The sequence below is a fragment of the Chiloscyllium punctatum genome, chromosome 48 (assembly GCF_047496795.1).
Source record: "Chiloscyllium punctatum isolate Juve2018m chromosome 48, sChiPun1.3, whole genome shotgun sequence".
In the NCBI taxonomy this organism is placed as follows: Eukaryota; Metazoa; Chordata; class Chondrichthyes; order Orectolobiformes; family Hemiscylliidae; genus Chiloscyllium; species Chiloscyllium punctatum.
This window is the reverse complement of record NC_092786.1, coordinates 39870562-39890197: the sequence shown is the minus strand read 5'-3', so window position 1 is coordinate 39890197 and position 19636 is coordinate 39870562. Positions and strand designations below refer to the sequence as shown.

The window sequence follows — 19636 nt, the reverse complement described above, 5'->3', positions numbered from 1 at the left end:
GATCAATGTACTTCACTCCTAACTGCCCACTGAAATGACCCAGCAAGCTTCATAATTATATTCATGAAAGCGTGTCAACACCACCTTTGCATTGACAATCAAGGATGGACAACAATTGCTGACAATTCCAGTAATGCCAACATCCCAGGAATGGATAATACAAAAAAAACCAATAAGTGAATTAAAACTGGGCTTAGGCTAGTTTTTGGCATCTGAAATTAAACACTAAATGATCTTTTGAGTACAAAGCGTTTCCGTGCAGCATCAAAAGTCAGTAATAGACAAATAGCATGAGACAAATCAAACTTAACAATGAGCTCATTCGATTATCTGTCACAATATAAATCTTTTGCAAAGGCAAAAATTAGAGTTGGTCAGAACAAGGATTAAGGACTATGTAACAAAGTTTGTGAGAAGATTTGTAGCTCGGGTGCTCGTTGTTGTGGTTCTGTTCACCGAGCTGGGAATTTGTGTTGCAGACGTTTCGTCTCCTGTCTAGGTGATATCCTCAGCACTTGGGAGCCTCCTGTGAAGTGCTTCTGTGATGTTTCCTCCGGCATTTATAGTGGTTTGTCTCTGCCGCTTCCGGTTGTCAGTTCCACTGTCTGCTGCAGTGGCCGGTATATTGGGTCCAGGTCGATGTGCTGGACATCGACCTGGACCCAATATACTGGCCACTGCAGCGGACAGCTGGAACTGACAACTGGAAGCGGCAGATTCAAACTACTACAAATGCCGGAGGAAAGATCACAGAAGCGCTTCACAGGAGGTTCCCAAGCGCTGAGGATATCACCTAGACAGGAGACGAAACGTCTGCAACACAAATTCCCAGCTCGGTGAACAGAACCACAACAACTATGTAACAAGTACAGGAAATGTAATTTTTTTTATATAATGTGGATTATTTTCATTATAAACGTATCAGAGAAAGAATGAACTTTGAATTCTTTGATGAATGCCAACAGTTTATAAAACACTGCTATGACATCAGCACATGAAATGAAAAGAACCTCATTGCAAAGTGTGCTTGTGAAATATTATGGTTCTGACAAATGTATGTTATGTCTTTATAATATGATGTGAATGAAATCAGATGGAATAGTAAATTCCACAAACTTTGAAATAATCATATGGCAGTTTGCACCTTTATGCTTAGAATATGGATGTGTGTGAAAAGAAGGCTTGAATAAAAGTTGAGCAATTGAATAAAGTTATTTGTTCTTGTGAATCTGTACATTTCTACAATATCTTAGTGGGGAGGGAGCACAATATGGGGTAGGCAATAAAAGTACTCACACAGAGGACCAACAGGTAGTTCCAGCAATAGGGTATGTGCAGGACAAAGGGGTGACTTTGAAGTGTATTTCACTTCCTGCAAACATGTACTGATGAACAACTTAAAGTGTTTAAGCTACCTTGGAAACCTGTTTTTTTTCATTTTCGAACAAGTCTGAATTACTTGAAGTTCCAAGAAGTGTTATATTGAGTTCTAAACATGTTTCTTTCTCTACAAATGCCATCAGACCTGTTGAGTTTTACCAGCATTTACTGTTTTTGTTTCAGTTCTCCAGCTTCTTCAGTAAATTGTTCTCATTTTTGAACAAGAAATTATTTTTACAATTTTCTAACTTGTTTTACTAACATTTTTACATAAAGTCTGCTCCACCATTCAATCATGGCTGATAAGTTTCTCAACCCCACTCTCCCACTTTCTCCCTGTAACCCTTGATCCCCTTGATACTCAAGAACCTATCTATCTCAGTCGTAAATATACTCAATGACCTGGCCTCCACGGCTTTCTGTGGCAATGAATTCCATATGTTCACCACTCTCTGGCTGAGGTTTCTCCTTATCTCTGTTCTCAAAGGTCTTCCTCTAAGGCTGTGCCCTCGGGTCCTCGTCTCTCCTACCAATGGAAACATCTTCCCAACATCTTCTCTGTCCAGGCAATTTAGTATTCTGTATATTTCAATTAGATCCCTTCTCATTCTTCTAAACTCCATCGACTGTAGTCCCGGAGTTCTCAAATGTTCCTCTTTTGTTAAGCTTTTCATTCCTGGGACCATCCTTATGAACCTTCTCTGAACACACCCCAGGGCTAGTACATTCTTCCTGACATATGGGGCCCAAAATTGCATGCAATACTTCAAATGTGGTCTAACCAGAGCCTTATAGAACCTCAGAAGTACACCCCTGCTTTTATATTCAAGTCCTCTCAAAATAAATGCTGTCATTGCATTTGCCTTTCTACTCAACCTACTCAAGGTTTACCTTGAGAGAATCCTGGACTTGAACTCCCAAGTCTCTTTGCACTTCAACCACCACTTCGTTTCCCACTCTCCTAATGTGTCCTTCTGCAGCCTGCCCACATCTTCACTGCTATCTTTGTATCATCTGCAAATTTAGCCAGAATGCCCTCAGTTCCTTCACCTAGATTGTTAATGTATAAAGTGAAAAGTTGTGATCCAACACAGGGTCTTGCAGAACACCACTTGTCACTGGCTGCCATATTGAGAAAGACCCTTTTATCCCCACTGTCTGCTTTCTGCCAGACAGCCAGGCTTCTATCCATGCCAGCACCTTGCCTCTGACACCATGGGCCCTTAACTTACTCAATAGTCTCCTGTTCAGCACCTTATTAAAGGCCTTCTTGAAGTCCAGGTAGATAACATTCATTGGCTCTCCTTGATCTAATCTGCTCATTACTTCCTCAAAGAAATCTAGAAGACTTGTCAGGCATAACCTCCCTTTGATGAAACTATGCTAATTGGTCTGTCATTTTCCATTTTTTGCCTTACTCCTTTTTAAATGGGGTGGCATGTTAGCGATTTTCTTGTCCTCGGAGACCCTTCCTGATTCTAATGATTCCTGAAAGATCACCACTAACACCACCACTATCTCTTCAGCTACCTCCCTTAGAACTCTGAGGTGTAGTCCATCAGGTCCAGGTGATTTATCCACCTTCGGGTCATTCAGTTATTTTAGGACCTTCTCATTGGTGATGGCCACCTTACTCAGCTCTGCCCCCTCACTCTCTTGAATTTTGGGGATATTACTCATGTCTTCCACCGTGAAGACTGATACAAAGTAATTATTTAGTTCCTCAGCTGTTTCCTTGTTCCTTACTACTCTCTCTCCAGCATCATTTTTCAGAGGTCCACTTTCCATGTTTGCCTCTCTCTTGCCCTTTGTGATCTAAAGAAACTCTTACAGTCTTCTTTCACATTACTGGCTAGCTTACCCTCATAGTTAATCTTCTCCTCCTTTGTTTTCTTGTTGCCCTCTGTTGGTCTTTGTAAGATTCCCAATCCTCTGGTTTCCCACTGACCTTCACCACAGTATATGTTTTCTCTTTTGCTTTTATGCTATCCCTGACTTCCCTAGTCAGCCACGGTTGCCTTATCCTCCCTGTACCATTCCTCAGGATGAATCTCTGCTGTGACTCCTGAATTACTCCCAGAAACACCTGCCATTACTGTTTCACTATCTTTCCTGACAAACTCCTCTCCCAGTGAATTCTACCCAGCTCCTCCCTCATGCCTCTGTAGTTGCCTTTATTCAGCGGGTAATACCATCACCTCTGATTCTATCTTCTCCCTCTCAAATTGCAGAGTAAATTCGATCATATTATCACTGCTTCCTAAGGCTTCCTTCACCATAAACTCCCTATTAGGTCAACCATATTGCACAATGCTAAATTCAGTATTGCCTGTTCCCTAGTGGTTCCACTACCAACTTGATTTTCACAGTCCACCTTCATATTGAAATCCCCCCCATGATTGCTGTAACTTTGCCTTTGCTATACATCTGTTCTATCTCCTGGCGTATCTTGTGCCCCAGCTCCTGACTACCGTTTGGAGGCCTGTATATGACTCCATCTATGTTTGTTTTTTAACCTTTGCGGTTCCTCAATTCTAACCACACAGCTTCTACACCATCTGACCCTACTTTGTTTCTTATTGTTGATTTAATTTCATTTCTTACTCATAAGGCCACCCCAATTCTGAAGGAGATAGCTGAGGAAATTGTAGAGGTATTGGTGGTGATCTTTCAGGAATTACTGGAGTCAGGGAGGGTCCCAGAGGTTTGAAAAATGGCTAATGTAACATCCTTGTTTAAGAAGGGAGGGAGGCAGAAGACAGGAAACCACAGGTCAGTTATCCTGACATCAGTCATTGGTAAGATTTTAGATACTGGATTAGTGGTGCTGGAAGAGCACAGCAGTTCAGGCAGCATCCAACGAGCAGCGAAATCGACGTTTCGGGCAAAAGCCCTTCATCAGGAATGATGAAGGGCTTTTGCCCGAAACGTCGATTTCGTTGCTCGTTGGATGCTGCCTGAACTGCTGTGCTCTTCCAGCACCACTAATCCAGTATTTGCTTTCCAGCATCTGCAGTCATTGTTTTTACCCCGGTAAGATTTTAGAGTCTATTATTAAGGATAAGATTGCGGAGGACTTGGAAGTGCATGGTAAATTAGGACTGAGCCAGCATGGCTTCATCAAGGGAAGGTCATGCCTGATAAATGTGTTTGGATTCTTTGTGAAGGGAATAAGCTTCTTAGACAAAGGAGAGCTAGTGGGTGTGATCTACTTCGATTTCAATGAGGCCTTTCACAAGGTGCTGCACAGGAGGCTGCTAAATGAAATAAGACCCTATGGTATTTGGGGCAAGGTACTGGCAGGGATGGAGATTTTGACTCAATTACAGAACCAGACAGTAGGGATAAAGCATACTTTTTCAGAAGGACAGTTGGCGACTAGTGGAGTTCTTCAGGGGTCTATATTAGGACCACACTACTCATGTTATACACTAACGTTCTGGATGAAGGAACTGAGGGCATTGTTGCTAATTTGCACATGACACAAAGATAGGTGTAGGGACAGGTAGTGTTGCAGAAGCAGGGAGGCTGGAGAAGGACTTGAACAGGCTAGGAAAATGAGCAAAGAAGTGTTGATGGAATACAATGAGGTTGATTGGAAGAATAGAGGCGTAACCTATTTTCTAAACAGGGAAAGGCTTTGAAAATCTGAAGCACAAAAGGACTTGGGAGCCCTAGTTAAAGATTCTCTTAATGTTAACATGCAGGTTCAGTTGGCAGTTAGGAAAGCAAACACAATGCGAGCATTCATTTCAAAAGTGATAATATACATGAGCAGAAATGTACAACTGAGCTTATATAAGGCTCTGGTCAGACTACATTTGGAATATTGTGAGCAGGGTTTTGGGCCCCATATCTAAGGAAGGATGTGTTGGTCTTGGAGGAGGTCCAGAGGAGGTCTACAAGAATGATCCCTGGGATAAAGGGTTTGTTATAAGAGGAAGGTTGGGGACCCTGCATCGATGGAGTTTAGAAGGATCTGATTTAAAACTTACAGAATACTGAGAGGACTGGACAGAGAGGGCATGGAGAGAATGTTTTTAATAATAGGCCAGACTAGGACCTGAGGGCACAGCCTCAGTATGAAGGAATAACCCTTTAGAACTGAGATGAAGAGGAATCACTTCAGTCAGAGGGTGGTTAATCTGTGGAACTCACTGCCATATAGGATTGTGGAGGCCAAGTCATTGAGTGTATTTAAGACAGTGATAGATAGGTTCTTGATTAATAAGAGGAACACATATTACATGGAAAAGGCAGGAGACTGGGATTAGATTAGATTCCCTACAGTGTGGAAAGAGGCCCTTTGGCCCAACAAGTCCACACCAACGAGCAACCCACCCAGACCCATTCCCTGGGCAATTTAGCATGGCCAATTCACCTAACCTGCACATCTTTGGATTGTGGGAGGAAACTGGAGCACCTGGAGGAAACCCATGCAGACACGGGGAGAATGTGCAAACTCCACACAGACAGTTGCCCGAGGTGGGAATTGAACCCGGGTCCCTGGCGCTGTGTGGCAGCAGTGATAACCTCTGAGCTACCGTGCCGCCCAAACATATTAGATGAGAACCACATTAGCCAAGATCGAATGGCAAAGCAGAGTTGATGGGCTGATTAGCCTAATTTTGCTCCTATATCTTATGGAGTTATGGATTAGTCAATACTTTCTTAAGTATTTTGCATCAATCAATGAAATTGCCTAGATCACTGCCATCAAGAAGCTAACTGGAAGAGTCTTGTGGTGCGGTGGTACTGCATCTAGCTCTAAGCCAGGTGACCTGGGATCAAGTCCCGTCTACTCCAGGGGTGTATAATAACATCTCTCCACAGGTTGATTAGACAATCTTTATAAAAGCTAGAGTGAACCTGATTTTCATTTTTACCTAGTTTGATAATATCCATAGAAATACAATGAGAAAATTGCAGAACATGCCGATGATTTACAATTGGCAATTTTACACTATTGCACAAAGTCAAGAATTGGCCCAAATTAGTCTGCACCGAGTCTGGATGTGAGATAATGAAAGTCCACTGGTGGAAAGTTTTGAGAACCTTAGGTTCAAAGCCATCCAAGCTGTGACATGTTTTTCAGCACAGTCACTTTAAATGATAAAAAAATGAGTTCCAAGAGTTTAAGAATATCATTGTAAGCTAGGAAGTGTGGGTCTGTGGCATGAAAACACACTGCTACATTCATTTTTACATCTATGTAAAATGTTCAGTTATCAATACATGTTCTTAAAAATATTACAATGGTTAAGGAGCTTAACAGTGATTGTAAATTGGTGAAAGGGACATTTGGTAATAATTGCGATGGATTTTATGGGAGTAGTTTGATTATTGTAGTGTCTTGGTATTCTATCAGAATAGGATTCCACTTTATCAAAGATTAATATTGCACCTTGTACTAAATGTATAGAGTGGATTGTACTGTTCTCTATAACTAAGATAAATTGTCAACTCTAAGCATAAGAGGTGGTTGTTCATAGAACACATAACCGTGAAGAATTTCAATGTATTGAACTTATTAATAGTACATGATCAAAGAAGATTGCTGGAATTGCAAGCATCATTTACCCTTTAAGTAACCACGTCATAAGCATTTGTTCTGTTAAAGAACATTTCTAAAACAAATGCACTTAACTCCATGGAACATTAATCCAAGTTACTGGGTCATTGCAATACAATGACATAGACCCAGCAACGAACTATTTTACACTGCTGATGCTCTAAGACGAGTGGATTCTTTGAATTGCGATGTGTTTATTTAGAAGATATGTATTCTATCAAATAACAATCAAAAGAACTATTTGTACTCTATTAGTACAATGCTTATTAGCTTTTATCCTTTCTCATGTGGACTTCTCATGTGTTCAAGGGCTTTTATAATAGATGCTATTACTTGTACTTATACCAATCCATTCTCTGAGGTCTGATTGTGCAATAAGAGATGGATAACATTGCCTCCTTTTTTGAGTAGTTGCAGAAATATGCAGTTATGTAAACAATGCAATTTTGATGCATTACAACAAATGCAATTTGTTATACAGATATAAATTGACAATCAGTGTCAAGCTGCCACAGTCTTACCAGACCATATGGCTGCATTCTCAAAAGAAGACTGGTGGTAATTCAACCTGAGGGTCACCACACCTTAGGGAAAGGGAGGGGTTGAGAAGGAGAATCCTTTATGGTAACCTCAGCCAGTGTAGGAATTGAACCCATGCTATCGTCATCATACCGCTTTGCAATTTAACAGTCCAGCTAACTGAGCATAACCAACTCCAACAATCAGTGTAAAGCTTCATTTACTACTACTCCTCCCTGTAAAACTCTGTTTCAAGCAATCTAATTAACTCAGTGCTGAAGCTGATGCATAGTTGCTCAATTTTTGCTGATCTTGGAATTCTGGAACATGCCTCAACAGTACAAGTGAAGTTTACTAACTAAAGTTTCTAAAACAGAGCAAAAAGCACTGTGGAGATACTGAAATGTGAATTGCTGATTTATTGAAGGAAGACAGATCTCTGAAAAGCATGGAAAAGGAGTCTCAAAATCATGGAAGTGGTGAGAGAAGATGTATCATGTCAGAATTATTAAAGGCTTGGAACAGACAAGGGAAATCTGAAGTAAGCAGGAAGGAATTTTTTTTTACATCATGTTCAAAAAAATGGGATGGAGCACCGGTATGACAATTCTACTGACCGATTCCCAGATGTGGGAAGGGGTCAGAAACCAAACTCCAACTTGCTGTGAGGGCAAGAACTAAACAAAGATCTGCACATGCAGTGAGAAAAGAAGTGTGAGGACAATACAAAGTACATGAGAAAATTATTTTAAATTTTACTTTGCAAACACACATTCTATTTGTGGACTCTAAACACAACTTTTTATGTGTTCAGGTTTGTCACTGCAAAGAATTGGATAATCACTAAAGAGGCTTAGAGCCTGCACAGCGAGGGAACTGCTATTGATCGGATATAAACTCCAAAGGTGAATGAACAGCGTGCTAAAGTACTACGTTACTTTGCCCCCACAAGTGTTTGCCTGTTTGATAGGTGACTTATGACTGTCCACATAGTAATTTCTATTCTGTGCAACTTATCTAATGGGTGTGGAAATATCATAATTCATAAGATAAAGCTGTGTGTCTTTATCAAATCATCTACATGCTCAGAAAAAGATCACTATCATAACCCTCTGAGAATGGACTATGTTTGGGATTAAAATAGAAAGTCAGTTGACAAGGTAGTCAAAATTTTATTGCTCATACGGTTATACAGCATAGAAACAGGTGCTTTGACCACTATTCTGATCAACAAACACCAAACTGTATGAATCCTGTTGATCTGAACTTGATCCATTGTCCACCAAGCCCTGGCATTTAAGGTGCTGACTCAGATGTTTCTTAAATGTTGTGAGAGCACCTGCCTCCACTATTCCCTCAAACAGCACATTCCAAATTTCCACCTCCTCCTCCTAGTGGGGAAAAAAAATCAGATTCCCTGTAAACCATTTACTCCTCACCTTAGTGTGGGAAACTAAATCTCTTACCAAATAAATGTCACTATTTACCATACAGTAACAAACTTCAGTGTTTATATTTTGATATTTGAGTGACATTGGGAAGACATTAAAGAACTTTTCTGAGTTTCTTGCAATAAGCTATTTTGTTCAAAAAACAACCTGAATAAATCCACCATTTTTGTGAGGCTAAATGAAGCCTGTCACAAAAATCACTTCCAAATCTTTTGCATTTCTGATTGCCTCTTCTACAGAACAAAGATGAGCCTCCATAGTAATTGCAGAGATTAAGCAAAGATGATATGTTCATTTTAATCTGAATATCACTTGGCAGCGTAAATTAAGCTACCATTCTGAATAAGTTTGTTAAAAGAAATAGCCAGGGTTAGTCCAACACAAAAAAAAAGCACATTGAAAATCAAATAAGCAAGTGGAATGCATTGCAAGCTTTTTCTCTCCCTCCAATTGAATTTAATCAAAGTTAATAACTTGATCACTTTTCCTGCTTATTGGACAAGTTTATTTGATAATGGCAATCCTTCTGAATTTGATCTTATATCCTGAGATTAATCTTTCATATCTTTACACCTTACGCTTTTGATTTGCTGACAAAAACATACTTTAGTGGTGGTTTTCACCAAAAACGGCCCTAATTTTCTAGTTTCTCTTGTGAACAAAATGATTGGAAGCCTTCAAGTGGTAGAAAGACAAGGATCATATGATAATGGCGAATCCTGTCTGCATAATAATATAATTAGATCATTTCCCGATGAGATTTAGGTGTGTTAAAGTATTTTGCTATCCAAATAACAAAAGAAAACCTTTGAGTCAAAGCCATTGGGGTGTAACATTTATTTTCCTTTGTCTCTTTTAGCAGTGAAATTGTCAGCAAACAAGTGTATACTTCTGACTGGACAAACTATGTATTAATGAAATAGATTTGTATGATATTCAATGTGGATGATACTTGAAGACATTTAGACAAGGAGCTTGTGTAGATATTACATTCCAATAGCATTACAATTCAAGTTTGGCATAGCTTACCAAACTGCTAGAGTAGGTGTAGTTTAATACCCAGTTACAAAGAATGAAAGAATGAATATTGATGGCCAGTTGTCAAGAAAATGTTTGGATGTCTCCTCCCCAAAAAGATCATTAATCATAGTAAATTTTTGTTTGTTGTTAACAAATCAGAAGTTGCCTAGACCCCCATCCACCTGGACACCCCGTGCTAGCCTATTACCTGCCCTCGACCTCTTCATTTGCAACTGCCGCTGGGACATTAACCGCCTCAACCTGTCTACCTCCCTCCCCCACTCCAACCTCTCACCCTCACAACGCGCAGCCCTCCAGTCCCTCTTCTCTAATCCAAACCTCACCATCAAACCAGCTGATAAAGGGGGTGCAGTGGTAGTTTGGCGCACTGACCTCTACACCACTGAAGCCAGACACCAACTCGAAGACACCTCCTCCTACCGCCCCCTCGACCATGACCAAACCATCATCTCCCAGATCATACAGAACCTCATCACCTCAGGAGATCTCCCACCCACAGCTTCCAACCTCATAGTCCGGGAACCCCGCACTGCCCGGTTCTACCTCCTTCCCAAGATCCACAAGCCTGACCACCCTGGCCGACCCATTGCCTCAGCAGGTTCCTGCCCCACTGAACTCATCTCCACCTACCTCAATACTGTCCTATCCCCCCTGGTCCAGGAACTCCACGCATATGTTCAAAACACCACCCACGCCCTCCACCTCCTCCAAGACTTCCGTTTCCCCGGCCCCCAATGCCTCATCTTCACCATGGATATCCAATCCCTCTACACCTCCATCCACCATGACCAGGGCCTCCAAACCCTCTGTTTCATCCTCTCCCACTGTCCCCAACAGTACCCTTCCACCAACACTCTCATTCCTTTGGCTGAACTGGTCCTCACCCTTAACAATTTCTCCTTCGAATCCTCCCACTTCCTCCAAACCAAAGGGGTAGCCATGAGCACCCGTATGGGCCCCAGCTATGCCTGTCTCTTTGTTGGCTACATAGAACAGTCCATCTTCCGCAGTCACACCGGCACCACTCCCCACTTCTTCCTCCGCTACATTGATGACTGCATTGGCACCATCTCATGCTCCCATGAGGAGGTTGAACAATTCATCAACTTCACCGACACATTCCACCCTGACCTTAAATTTACCTGGACCTCCCTCTCCTTCCTGGACCTCTCCATCTCCATTAATGATGACCGACTTGACACTGAGATTTTTACAAACCCCCCGATTCCCACAGCTACCTGGATTACACCTTTTCCCACCCCACCTCCTGCAAAAATGCCATCCCTTATTCCCAATTCCTCTGCATCCACCGTAACTGCTCCCAGGAGGACCAGTTCCACCGCAGAACACACCAGATGGCCTCCTTCTTTAGAGACCGCAATTTCCCTTCCCACATAGTTAAAGGTGCCCTCCAACGCATCTCGTCCACATCCCATACCTCCGCCCTCAGACCCCACCCCTCCAACTGGAACAAGGATAGAACCCCCTGGTGCTCACCTTCCACCCTACCAACCTTCGCATAAACCAAATCATCCACCAACATTTCTGCCACCTCCAAACAGACCCCACCACCAGTGATATATTTCCCTCCCCACCCCTTTCTGCCTTCCGCAAAGACCGTTCCCTCCGTGACTACCTGGTCAGGTCCACACCCCCCCCCCCAATAACCCACCCTCCCGTCCTGGCACCTTCCCCTGCCACGCAGGAATTGCAAAATCTGCACCCACACCTCCTCCCTCACCTCTATCCAAGGCCCTAAAGGAGCCTTCCACATCCATCAAAGTTTTACCTGCAACGGATACATTTATTGTATCCGTTGCTCCCAATGCGGTCTCCTCTAAATTGGGGAGACTGGACGCCTCCAAGCTGAGCGCGTTAGGGAACATCTCTGGTACACCCGCATCAATCAACCACACCACCCTGTGGCCCAACATTTCAACTCCCCCTCCCACTCTGCCGAGGACATGGAGGATCTGGGTCTCCTCCACCGTTGCTCCCTCACCACCCGACCCCTGGAGGAAGAACGCCTCATCTTCCGCCTCAGAACACTTCAACCCCAGGGTATCAATGTGGATTTCACCAGTTTCCTCATTTCCCCTTCCCCCACCTCACCCCAGTTCCAAACTTCCAGCTCAGCACTGTCCCCATGACTTGTCCTACCTGCCTATCTTCCTTTCCACCCATCCACTCCACCCTCCTCTCTGACCTTTATCCCCACCCCCATTCACCCAGTGTACTCTTTACTACCTTTCCCTACCCTCCTCCCCGACCTATCACCTCCATCCCCACCCCCATTCACCTATTGTACTCTATGCTACTTTCTCCCCACCCCCACTCACCTCTCATTTATCTCTCCACTCTGCAGGCACCCTGCCTCTTTTCCTGATGAAGGGCTTTTGCCCGAAACATTGATTTTCCTGCTCCTCGGATGCTGCCTGAACTGCTGTGCTTTTCCAGCACCACTCTAATCTAGAATCTGGTTTCCATCATCTGCAGTCATTGATTTTACCAAGATTAATAATTGTAGTTTTTTGCTGGTTTTTAAAATTTCACTTAGCTGAACCAAAGTTATATCCTCGCAACGGACTGAACTCCACAGCTGAAGCACCTGAAAATTAGTTCAAGGTCAAATTTAAAGGAGTCTGAAAAATAATCTAGAATTCCAAAAAAGCTTTTTAGTTTCAGACAATGCATTTAAAGTGTGAAGGAAAGACCAATACTATGTTTCTATTTTGCTTCCATGTACATTGAATTTTAGCTCAGCCTAAAAATACATTTTGTCAGCAGATGGCTCTGTATTTATCAAAGTACTCAGGATGATATGATGCATACCTGTACATCATTTCACTGACATAACTCAAGACAAAGGATAATTCACTCTATCTATGAGGTTTAAGCATCTTGGAATAGACAGGGTGTGGGCTTCCTGAGAGCTTTTGCCTTACGTCTTTAGATGTGAACAGGGGCTTTGAAAGATACTGAAGTTCTAACAGATTGAGGCTTTTCTTTTTTTTCAGTTCAAATAAGATTTGAATAGGTATTATGATGGATCAGGTTAAATGATATAAAACATGTAAAAGAATTGCCATACTATTAACAATGGGACGAATAGTGCTCTGCATTATTTCATATTGGACAACAACTTCATCCAGTCCCCAGGTAGAATTAATGCAAACATCTGAAAGTTGCTGCTTCAGATCTCTCACACATAAATGATGTGCATGAAAAAAGTACTTTGTCATTTGACACCCAGTTCAAAAATACTGAACAGACTGAAACTCCTGAATAGATATTGTCGAGAAGCTTTAAACCTGCCATAGAAATTTAGGGCTTTCCCATTCCTGTTTTAATATAGTTCAATAGTATGGTAGTTTCAATTACTGTCAAATGAATTTTCCTCATGCTGAAAATTAACTTTACAAGTATGGAGATTTGTTGCCTTCTGATTTTAATTATTGTTGGAGATTTGCAGTTGAGGTGGATTAGCTGTGCTAAATTACCCATTGTGTCCAGGATAGGTGGTTTAGCCAAGGGGAATGCAGGGTTACAGAAATAGGGTGGGTGGGTGGGTGGCCTGCTCTTCAGAGGACCAGTGGAAACTCAGGCTGAATGGCCTCCTTTCAAACTGTAGGGATTCTATTATTTTATGTCAATTTGTTTTTCAATCTCTTATCTTTTTCTCTTGAACCAGTTTTTCTTTCCCTCTTTTTTTTTACTTTCTGTACATGATTTGATACTGACTTGATTCAGCCTCTAGTTAATTTCAGTTCTTTGAAACTGACTGCTTAAGGAGACGTGCAGTTGTTCATGCAGGTGTCATGTAATGTGGTGCCCTGCTGACACCAACTTGGAAAATTTCCATGGAAAGTTTACAGGAAAAGTGTCAAATACTGCCTAATATGTTGAAAGAAACGTAGTAAATGAAATCAAGAGAAACATTCATCCAACTGTTTAAAATTAGCCTTTTAGATCTGTATTGTTTTGTAAATAATTTAATGATATATTTGAGTTATTTGAACTATTTAAGTTAGGTGGTACGGTGCCTCAGTGATTAGCACTACTGCCTTACAGCACCAGGGTCCCAGGTTCAATTCCAGCCTCAGGTAACTGTCTGTGTGGAGTTTGCACATTCTATCTGTGTGGGAGTGCTCTGGTTTCCTCCCACAATCCAAAAGCTGTGCAGGTCAGGTGAATTGGCCATGCTAAATTGCCTGCAGTGTTAGATGCATTAGTTAGAGGGAAATGGTTCTGGGTGGGTTACTGTTCGGAGGGTTGGTGTGGACATGTTGGGCTGAAGGGCCTGTTTCCACACCGTAGGGAATCTAATCTATTTTTTACTAAAATGCAAATGTATGACCTGACATTTTATAAGAAACTGGCTAGTTAAGGAAAATGTTTATTTTTGGATCTGTTCATATTGAGGGCTGTATTTGTTCTCTGTTCTTGCCTTCAAATGATCTTCAGTATTGCCAACAGTTTAGAGGCTATAGTAGAGTAAGAAAGCATGGATTTACCTTCTGTGTTGACATTTCAAATTCCCTAGTTTTTTTCACAGTATCCAGGATAATGCTCAGCACTTACCTGATACTCCTATGGTAGCATAAACAGCTATGGTGATTCCAAATGGAAAGCCAATGGCAACTGTCAGCATGTTGCCATATACTCCTCTGCTCAGTATTGATTGGGCAAGTGAACCACAACCAAACAGCTGCAACATACAGAATTTTGAGCAAAATTTACAATGCTATTGCTTCAAATATATTCTGTGGAAGATGTTGTAACAAAATCTCTTCAACGTGCATAAAGTTGTGAAACGTTAAACATTTGACATATTAACATGAATGTGGTTACCATTTTTAATGTAGCATAAAACACATTTAAATGAAAGGAATTAGTATCTCCATTAAAAGATGACAAGAAAGAGTGAAAAAAAGTATGAGAAAAGAAGTGGAGCTGAAAGAGATAAGGAGAGAGTGAAAGAGAGGGCGAAGCAATGAATAAATGTATTTGTATTTATATAAAGCCTTTCATGATCACAGCAAGTCCCAAAGAAATACTTTTCAAACACGATGACTGCTGTAACGTACCAAATTCCAGACTAAGGCCGCAGGTTATCATATCAAGGGTAATGGTTGTTAGAAAATAGTCTCCAACTGAGAGAGACATCTTGGAAATTGCCATCTTCCATAGCTCCATGCTAACTCCACCTTCAGTGTCAGACTAAAACAATGGATCCACCAAACTATTTGAACTGGGGATGGTTGGAGATATATAAATATCACCTTTAACTTCTTTTAAAGGACACTGAAAGCATAACAAAGTGCAAATTGTACAAGGTCCTAAGCACAAACCAGACCGCTTCCATTAAATTGATTAGAAATTAAAGGACATTCACCCATTGCATTTATTCCTGTAAAATAAGGGCAGGGAGGAACTGGGGAGTAGAGAAGTGGGAGCTGTCTTGTTAGAGAGCCCTGTATTTTGATCAAGAATGTAACCCAATGCTGTCACCTCTCCCCCCTCCCCCCCACCCAGAGCAGGAACTTTCGATGCTAGGTGGAAAACTTATACATATCATTTTTGTTTCCACTAAAGGTTATAGCAGTGGAGCCAGCACGGACTTCACGAATGAAATGGTCTCCTTCTGTGCTGTGCGATTTCGTGAGAATAGCTCACGCTGGAAAAGTATTTCTGTTCGGCTTTGGGACATCCTGAGGACATTTAAGGCGTTATATAAATGCAATTTCGTTCTCTCTTGAACTGACCCTGAATTTTGCTCCCGTTATCTGACTACGTGCAGGCAGTGCGAGCAGCCATGCGCGTTTAAACAATTTCAAAATATTTTCTTTACGCTCTTGGCAATATTCCGTTACACCTAGGAAATCAGGAATAGTGCCTCAGTATCTTACTGGTGAAAACTACAGCAACAAGGCTGTTCGCTAAATGCGTACACAGTTCGCCAACTTGGCTCAATTCTTTCTGATAACAAAACAGAACTCATTCATGTACAGTGATCTGTTCCTTTTTTTTGTTTACAGTTTGCTCTGTTTCAAATTTCCTGGCGGTTCTTTCTTGCACCTTGCAGAAGGCAACACCTGCACGTGCCTACTTAATATTTCCTCTTTCATGAAACATCACTGGACTTGGGATATGTCTTGGCGGTTAAAAGAGAACTTCACAAATCCAACAAAGTCTGTTTAACCCTGTGTCAGGTGCCTGGGCTGGAAGGTGCTGTAGCATCACATGGAAACGCAGCAGTGCTATACTTACAATCAGTATAAATGTTCCCAAAAATTCGGCGAGCCCTTCTTTAATCCATCTATTCTTTAGTTTGCATTTGTCTATCAGGCTGTGCTTCTGGCTCTGTGTCTCCATTGTCGCTCCCTGGGCTTTCTGCTGTTAAAGGAAGTCCAATTACTAGACTGTGCCTTTTAGCAGTTCAGCGCCCTGAACTTCGGTCACTGGGACTAACACTGGGCACGGGCTGATAACGATGTTCCACCGCCAATCGAGATCAGATCAATATTTGCACAAGTCCTCTCTCAGTGTGGTAGCAAAATGATTTTTATTTTCTCCTTCCATTTGCTGCTCTCTCCCAGCTAAAGGTGACTGGTGGATGTGGTCAAGTTTAAAACATTCAGACTTATTGGCTTTGATGAGAGAAAAAGAAGAATCTGCAACTTTTCTCGACTTTTTCTTGCACCTTGGAACGGTTGTCCCCATTACCGAAGAGAAGCAGCTCCTGGCCCAAGTGCCCAAAATCCAGGCTCCCTTCTGCTGCATTGAACAAGGTCAAAATTAATATTGAGGGAATGTTTGGTAGAAAAAAAGTAAGGCCATATTCAGAAGAAGGGAACTTTGCTATCATCCACATGCAATGGGAGATATTGGAGATTAGATAAATCCAAATGACTAGCTGCCAGTACAAAATTTGGCGTCGAAGTTAATAAACTTGCACGAACTAATAAACTCCAGCATCATCTCACTGGAATCGTTGTTGTACGGTTTGGTTTGGATAGCACATTTGATGCCGAAACAGATACCTGGCTTCCCCTGTCCCTCCAACAGACAGGCAATTTACAGAGGAATGTGATCTACATGGGCCCATACTGAGGGTAATTCAAGGGAGTTTCCTGTAAGTGGGTAAACTGCTTATAAAACTCCCAATTCCCAAGCATTGGCAGAGTTCCCCATGAGATAAGGGCTGGTGGGATCCATCATATTTGAATTTGTCATCTCTTGAATCTGGGCAATTAATTATGATGGGTTATGTACAATTTTAATAAGAAGCAGAAGGAGGATCATACAGACTAAGCAATTCCCTAAATGACTAGCCAAAATGTGGCTATAATGTTAAAAACATTAGAAAAATGCAATATTTCACAGTTAAGTCATTAAATTATCTTTTGTAATTTGACCGCAAGAGGATTTGAGTGTAGGAGGTGTCTTCCTTCAAATATATAAATCTTGATAATACTGCATCTGTAAATATTGTATGCAGTTCTGTTTCTCCTATTTAAGGAAAGTCACACTCTCTACAAAAGGAGTGCAGAGGAATGGTTGCCAGATTGATCCTGGGGATGGTGGAATTGTTTTATGAGGAAAGATTGAGGAGACTGGGCTTTTAATCTCAGGAGTTTAGAAGAATTCCACATGATCTCATTGAAACATAAAATAATCCTAAGGGTTTGATGGGGACTGATGCTGGAAAATTGTTTCCCTTGGTTGAGGGTAGGACTGAGAGTCACAGATCAGAGTTTCAGTATAATGTGCAGGCTAGTTAGGATTAAGAGAAGGAGGAATTTCTTTATTCAGAGTGTGGGAAATCTTTGGAAGTCTACCTCAGAGGGCCGTAGAAGCTCAGTCATTGAGAATGTTCAAGATAGAGAATGATTGATTTATAGATACTAAGATCATCAAGGAATATGGGACGACATGAAAAAATAACATTGATATGTGATGATCAAGAAACACAGAGCAGGCTCAAGGGACTGAATGACCTTGCCCTGTTTCTATATTCATATTAAGGTTACTTAGCAGTATCTCTGCAAAGCTTAAGATTGGGGTTGAAAATTTGCTCAGTGCTATAAGATGGTTGTAGGGAAAATCACAACAATCTGAACAAGTACACACAATTCCATTGCACTTATCAGTAATATTTTCTGAGTGAAAGTAGAAGAGTTAATTTCCTCATTGCGTAAAAGATTTCCAATTAGATTGAAGGTAAAATGGCAGACTTTCACATAAGTATAGTTGAGACTCTATTTCAAACTCACTCAAAATCCATTCACTTGCACAGCATGAAATTTGAACATCACTAGTTTAATTGTTTCCTCAGAAAGAGGAAACAGTTTAAACTTTCCAGTTTCAATGACATTTAGTTCAGAAACTTATGAACTGGTCTGAAATGTAGCCTTGGACTTTCCACATTCAATTTATTGTATTTGCATATATCAGATAACTGGGCATGTAAATGACTGGGACTCAACTCTCACATCTGTCTCATTTTCTGATATCACGGATAACATAAGAGTAACAAGGGAGAGAATAGGGCCCCTTAAGGATCAGCAAGGATGCCTATGTGTGGAACCACAGTTGATGGGGGAGATATTAAATGAGTATTTTGCATCAGTGTTTACTGTGGAGAAGAACATGGAAGATAGAGAATGTGGGGCAATAAATAGCAAAATCTTGAAAATGTCCATATTACAGAGGAGGGGGTGCTGCACGTCTTAAGGTGCATAAGGGTGAATAAATCCTCAGGACCTGAGCAGGTGTATCTGAGAACACTGTGGGAAGCTAGGGAAGTGATTGCTGGGCTCCTTGCTGAGATATTTGTATCATGAATAGCTACAGGTGAGGTATTTGAAGACTGGAGGATGGCCAATGTGATGCCATTATTTAATAAAGGTGATAAGGAAAAACCAGGGTGACGCTGACATCAGTGATAAGCATGTTGTTGGAGGGAATCCTGAGGGACAGGATTTACATGTATTTGGAAATGCAAGGACTGATTAGGGATAGTGACATGGCTTTGTGCATGGGAAATTGTGTCTCACTAACTTGGTTGATTTTTGTGAAGAAGTAATGAAGAGGATTGATGAGGGCACAGAGGCGGACATGATCTATATGGAGTTCAATAAGGCATTCGACAAGGTTCTGCATGGGGGACTAGTTAGGAAGATTAGATCACATAGAATACAGGGAGCATTAGCCAGTTGGATACAGAACTGGCTTGAAGGTAGAAGACACAGGGTGGCGGTGGATAGTTGTTTTTCAGTCTGGAGGCCTGTGACCAGTGGTGTGCTACAAGGATCTGTGCTGGGCCCACTGCTTTTCATCATTTATATAAATGATGTGGATGTGAACATAGGAGGTAGATTTAGTAAGTTTGCAGATGGCACCAAAATTGGAGGTATCGTGGACAGCGAAGGAGGTTACCTCAGATTACAACAGGATCTTGATCAGATGGGTCAATGGGTCAAGGAGTGACAGATGGAATTTAATTTAGATAAATGCGAAGCGCTGCAAATCAGGGTAGGACTATTAACACCTAATGATTAGGCCGTGGGCATGTGGCTGAACAAAGAGACCTTGGAATGCGATTTCATAGTTCCTTGAAAGTGGAGTCTCAGTTCGAGAGGATAGTGAAGAAGGTCTTGGTATGCTTACC

General features: G+C 41.5%; 1 protein-coding gene across 1 annotated transcript in view; it reads right to left on the bottom strand.

The window, feature by feature from the left end:
- aqp9b (aquaporin 9b) overlaps positions 1-16386 on the bottom strand; it is a 79262-nt gene extending 62876 nt beyond the window's left edge. Inside the window, exons 1-2 of the mRNA XM_072565015.1 lie at positions 16234-16386; positions 14545-14671 (exon numbers count right to left, since the gene is read on the bottom strand). Of these exons, the coding sequence (XP_072421116.1) occupies positions 14545-14671; positions 16234-16338 (232 nt within the window). The 5' untranslated portion in view covers positions 16339-16386. The remainder of the gene's footprint in view (positions 1-14544; positions 14672-16233) is intronic.
- Between the last annotated feature and the right edge of the window lie 3250 nt (positions 16387-19636).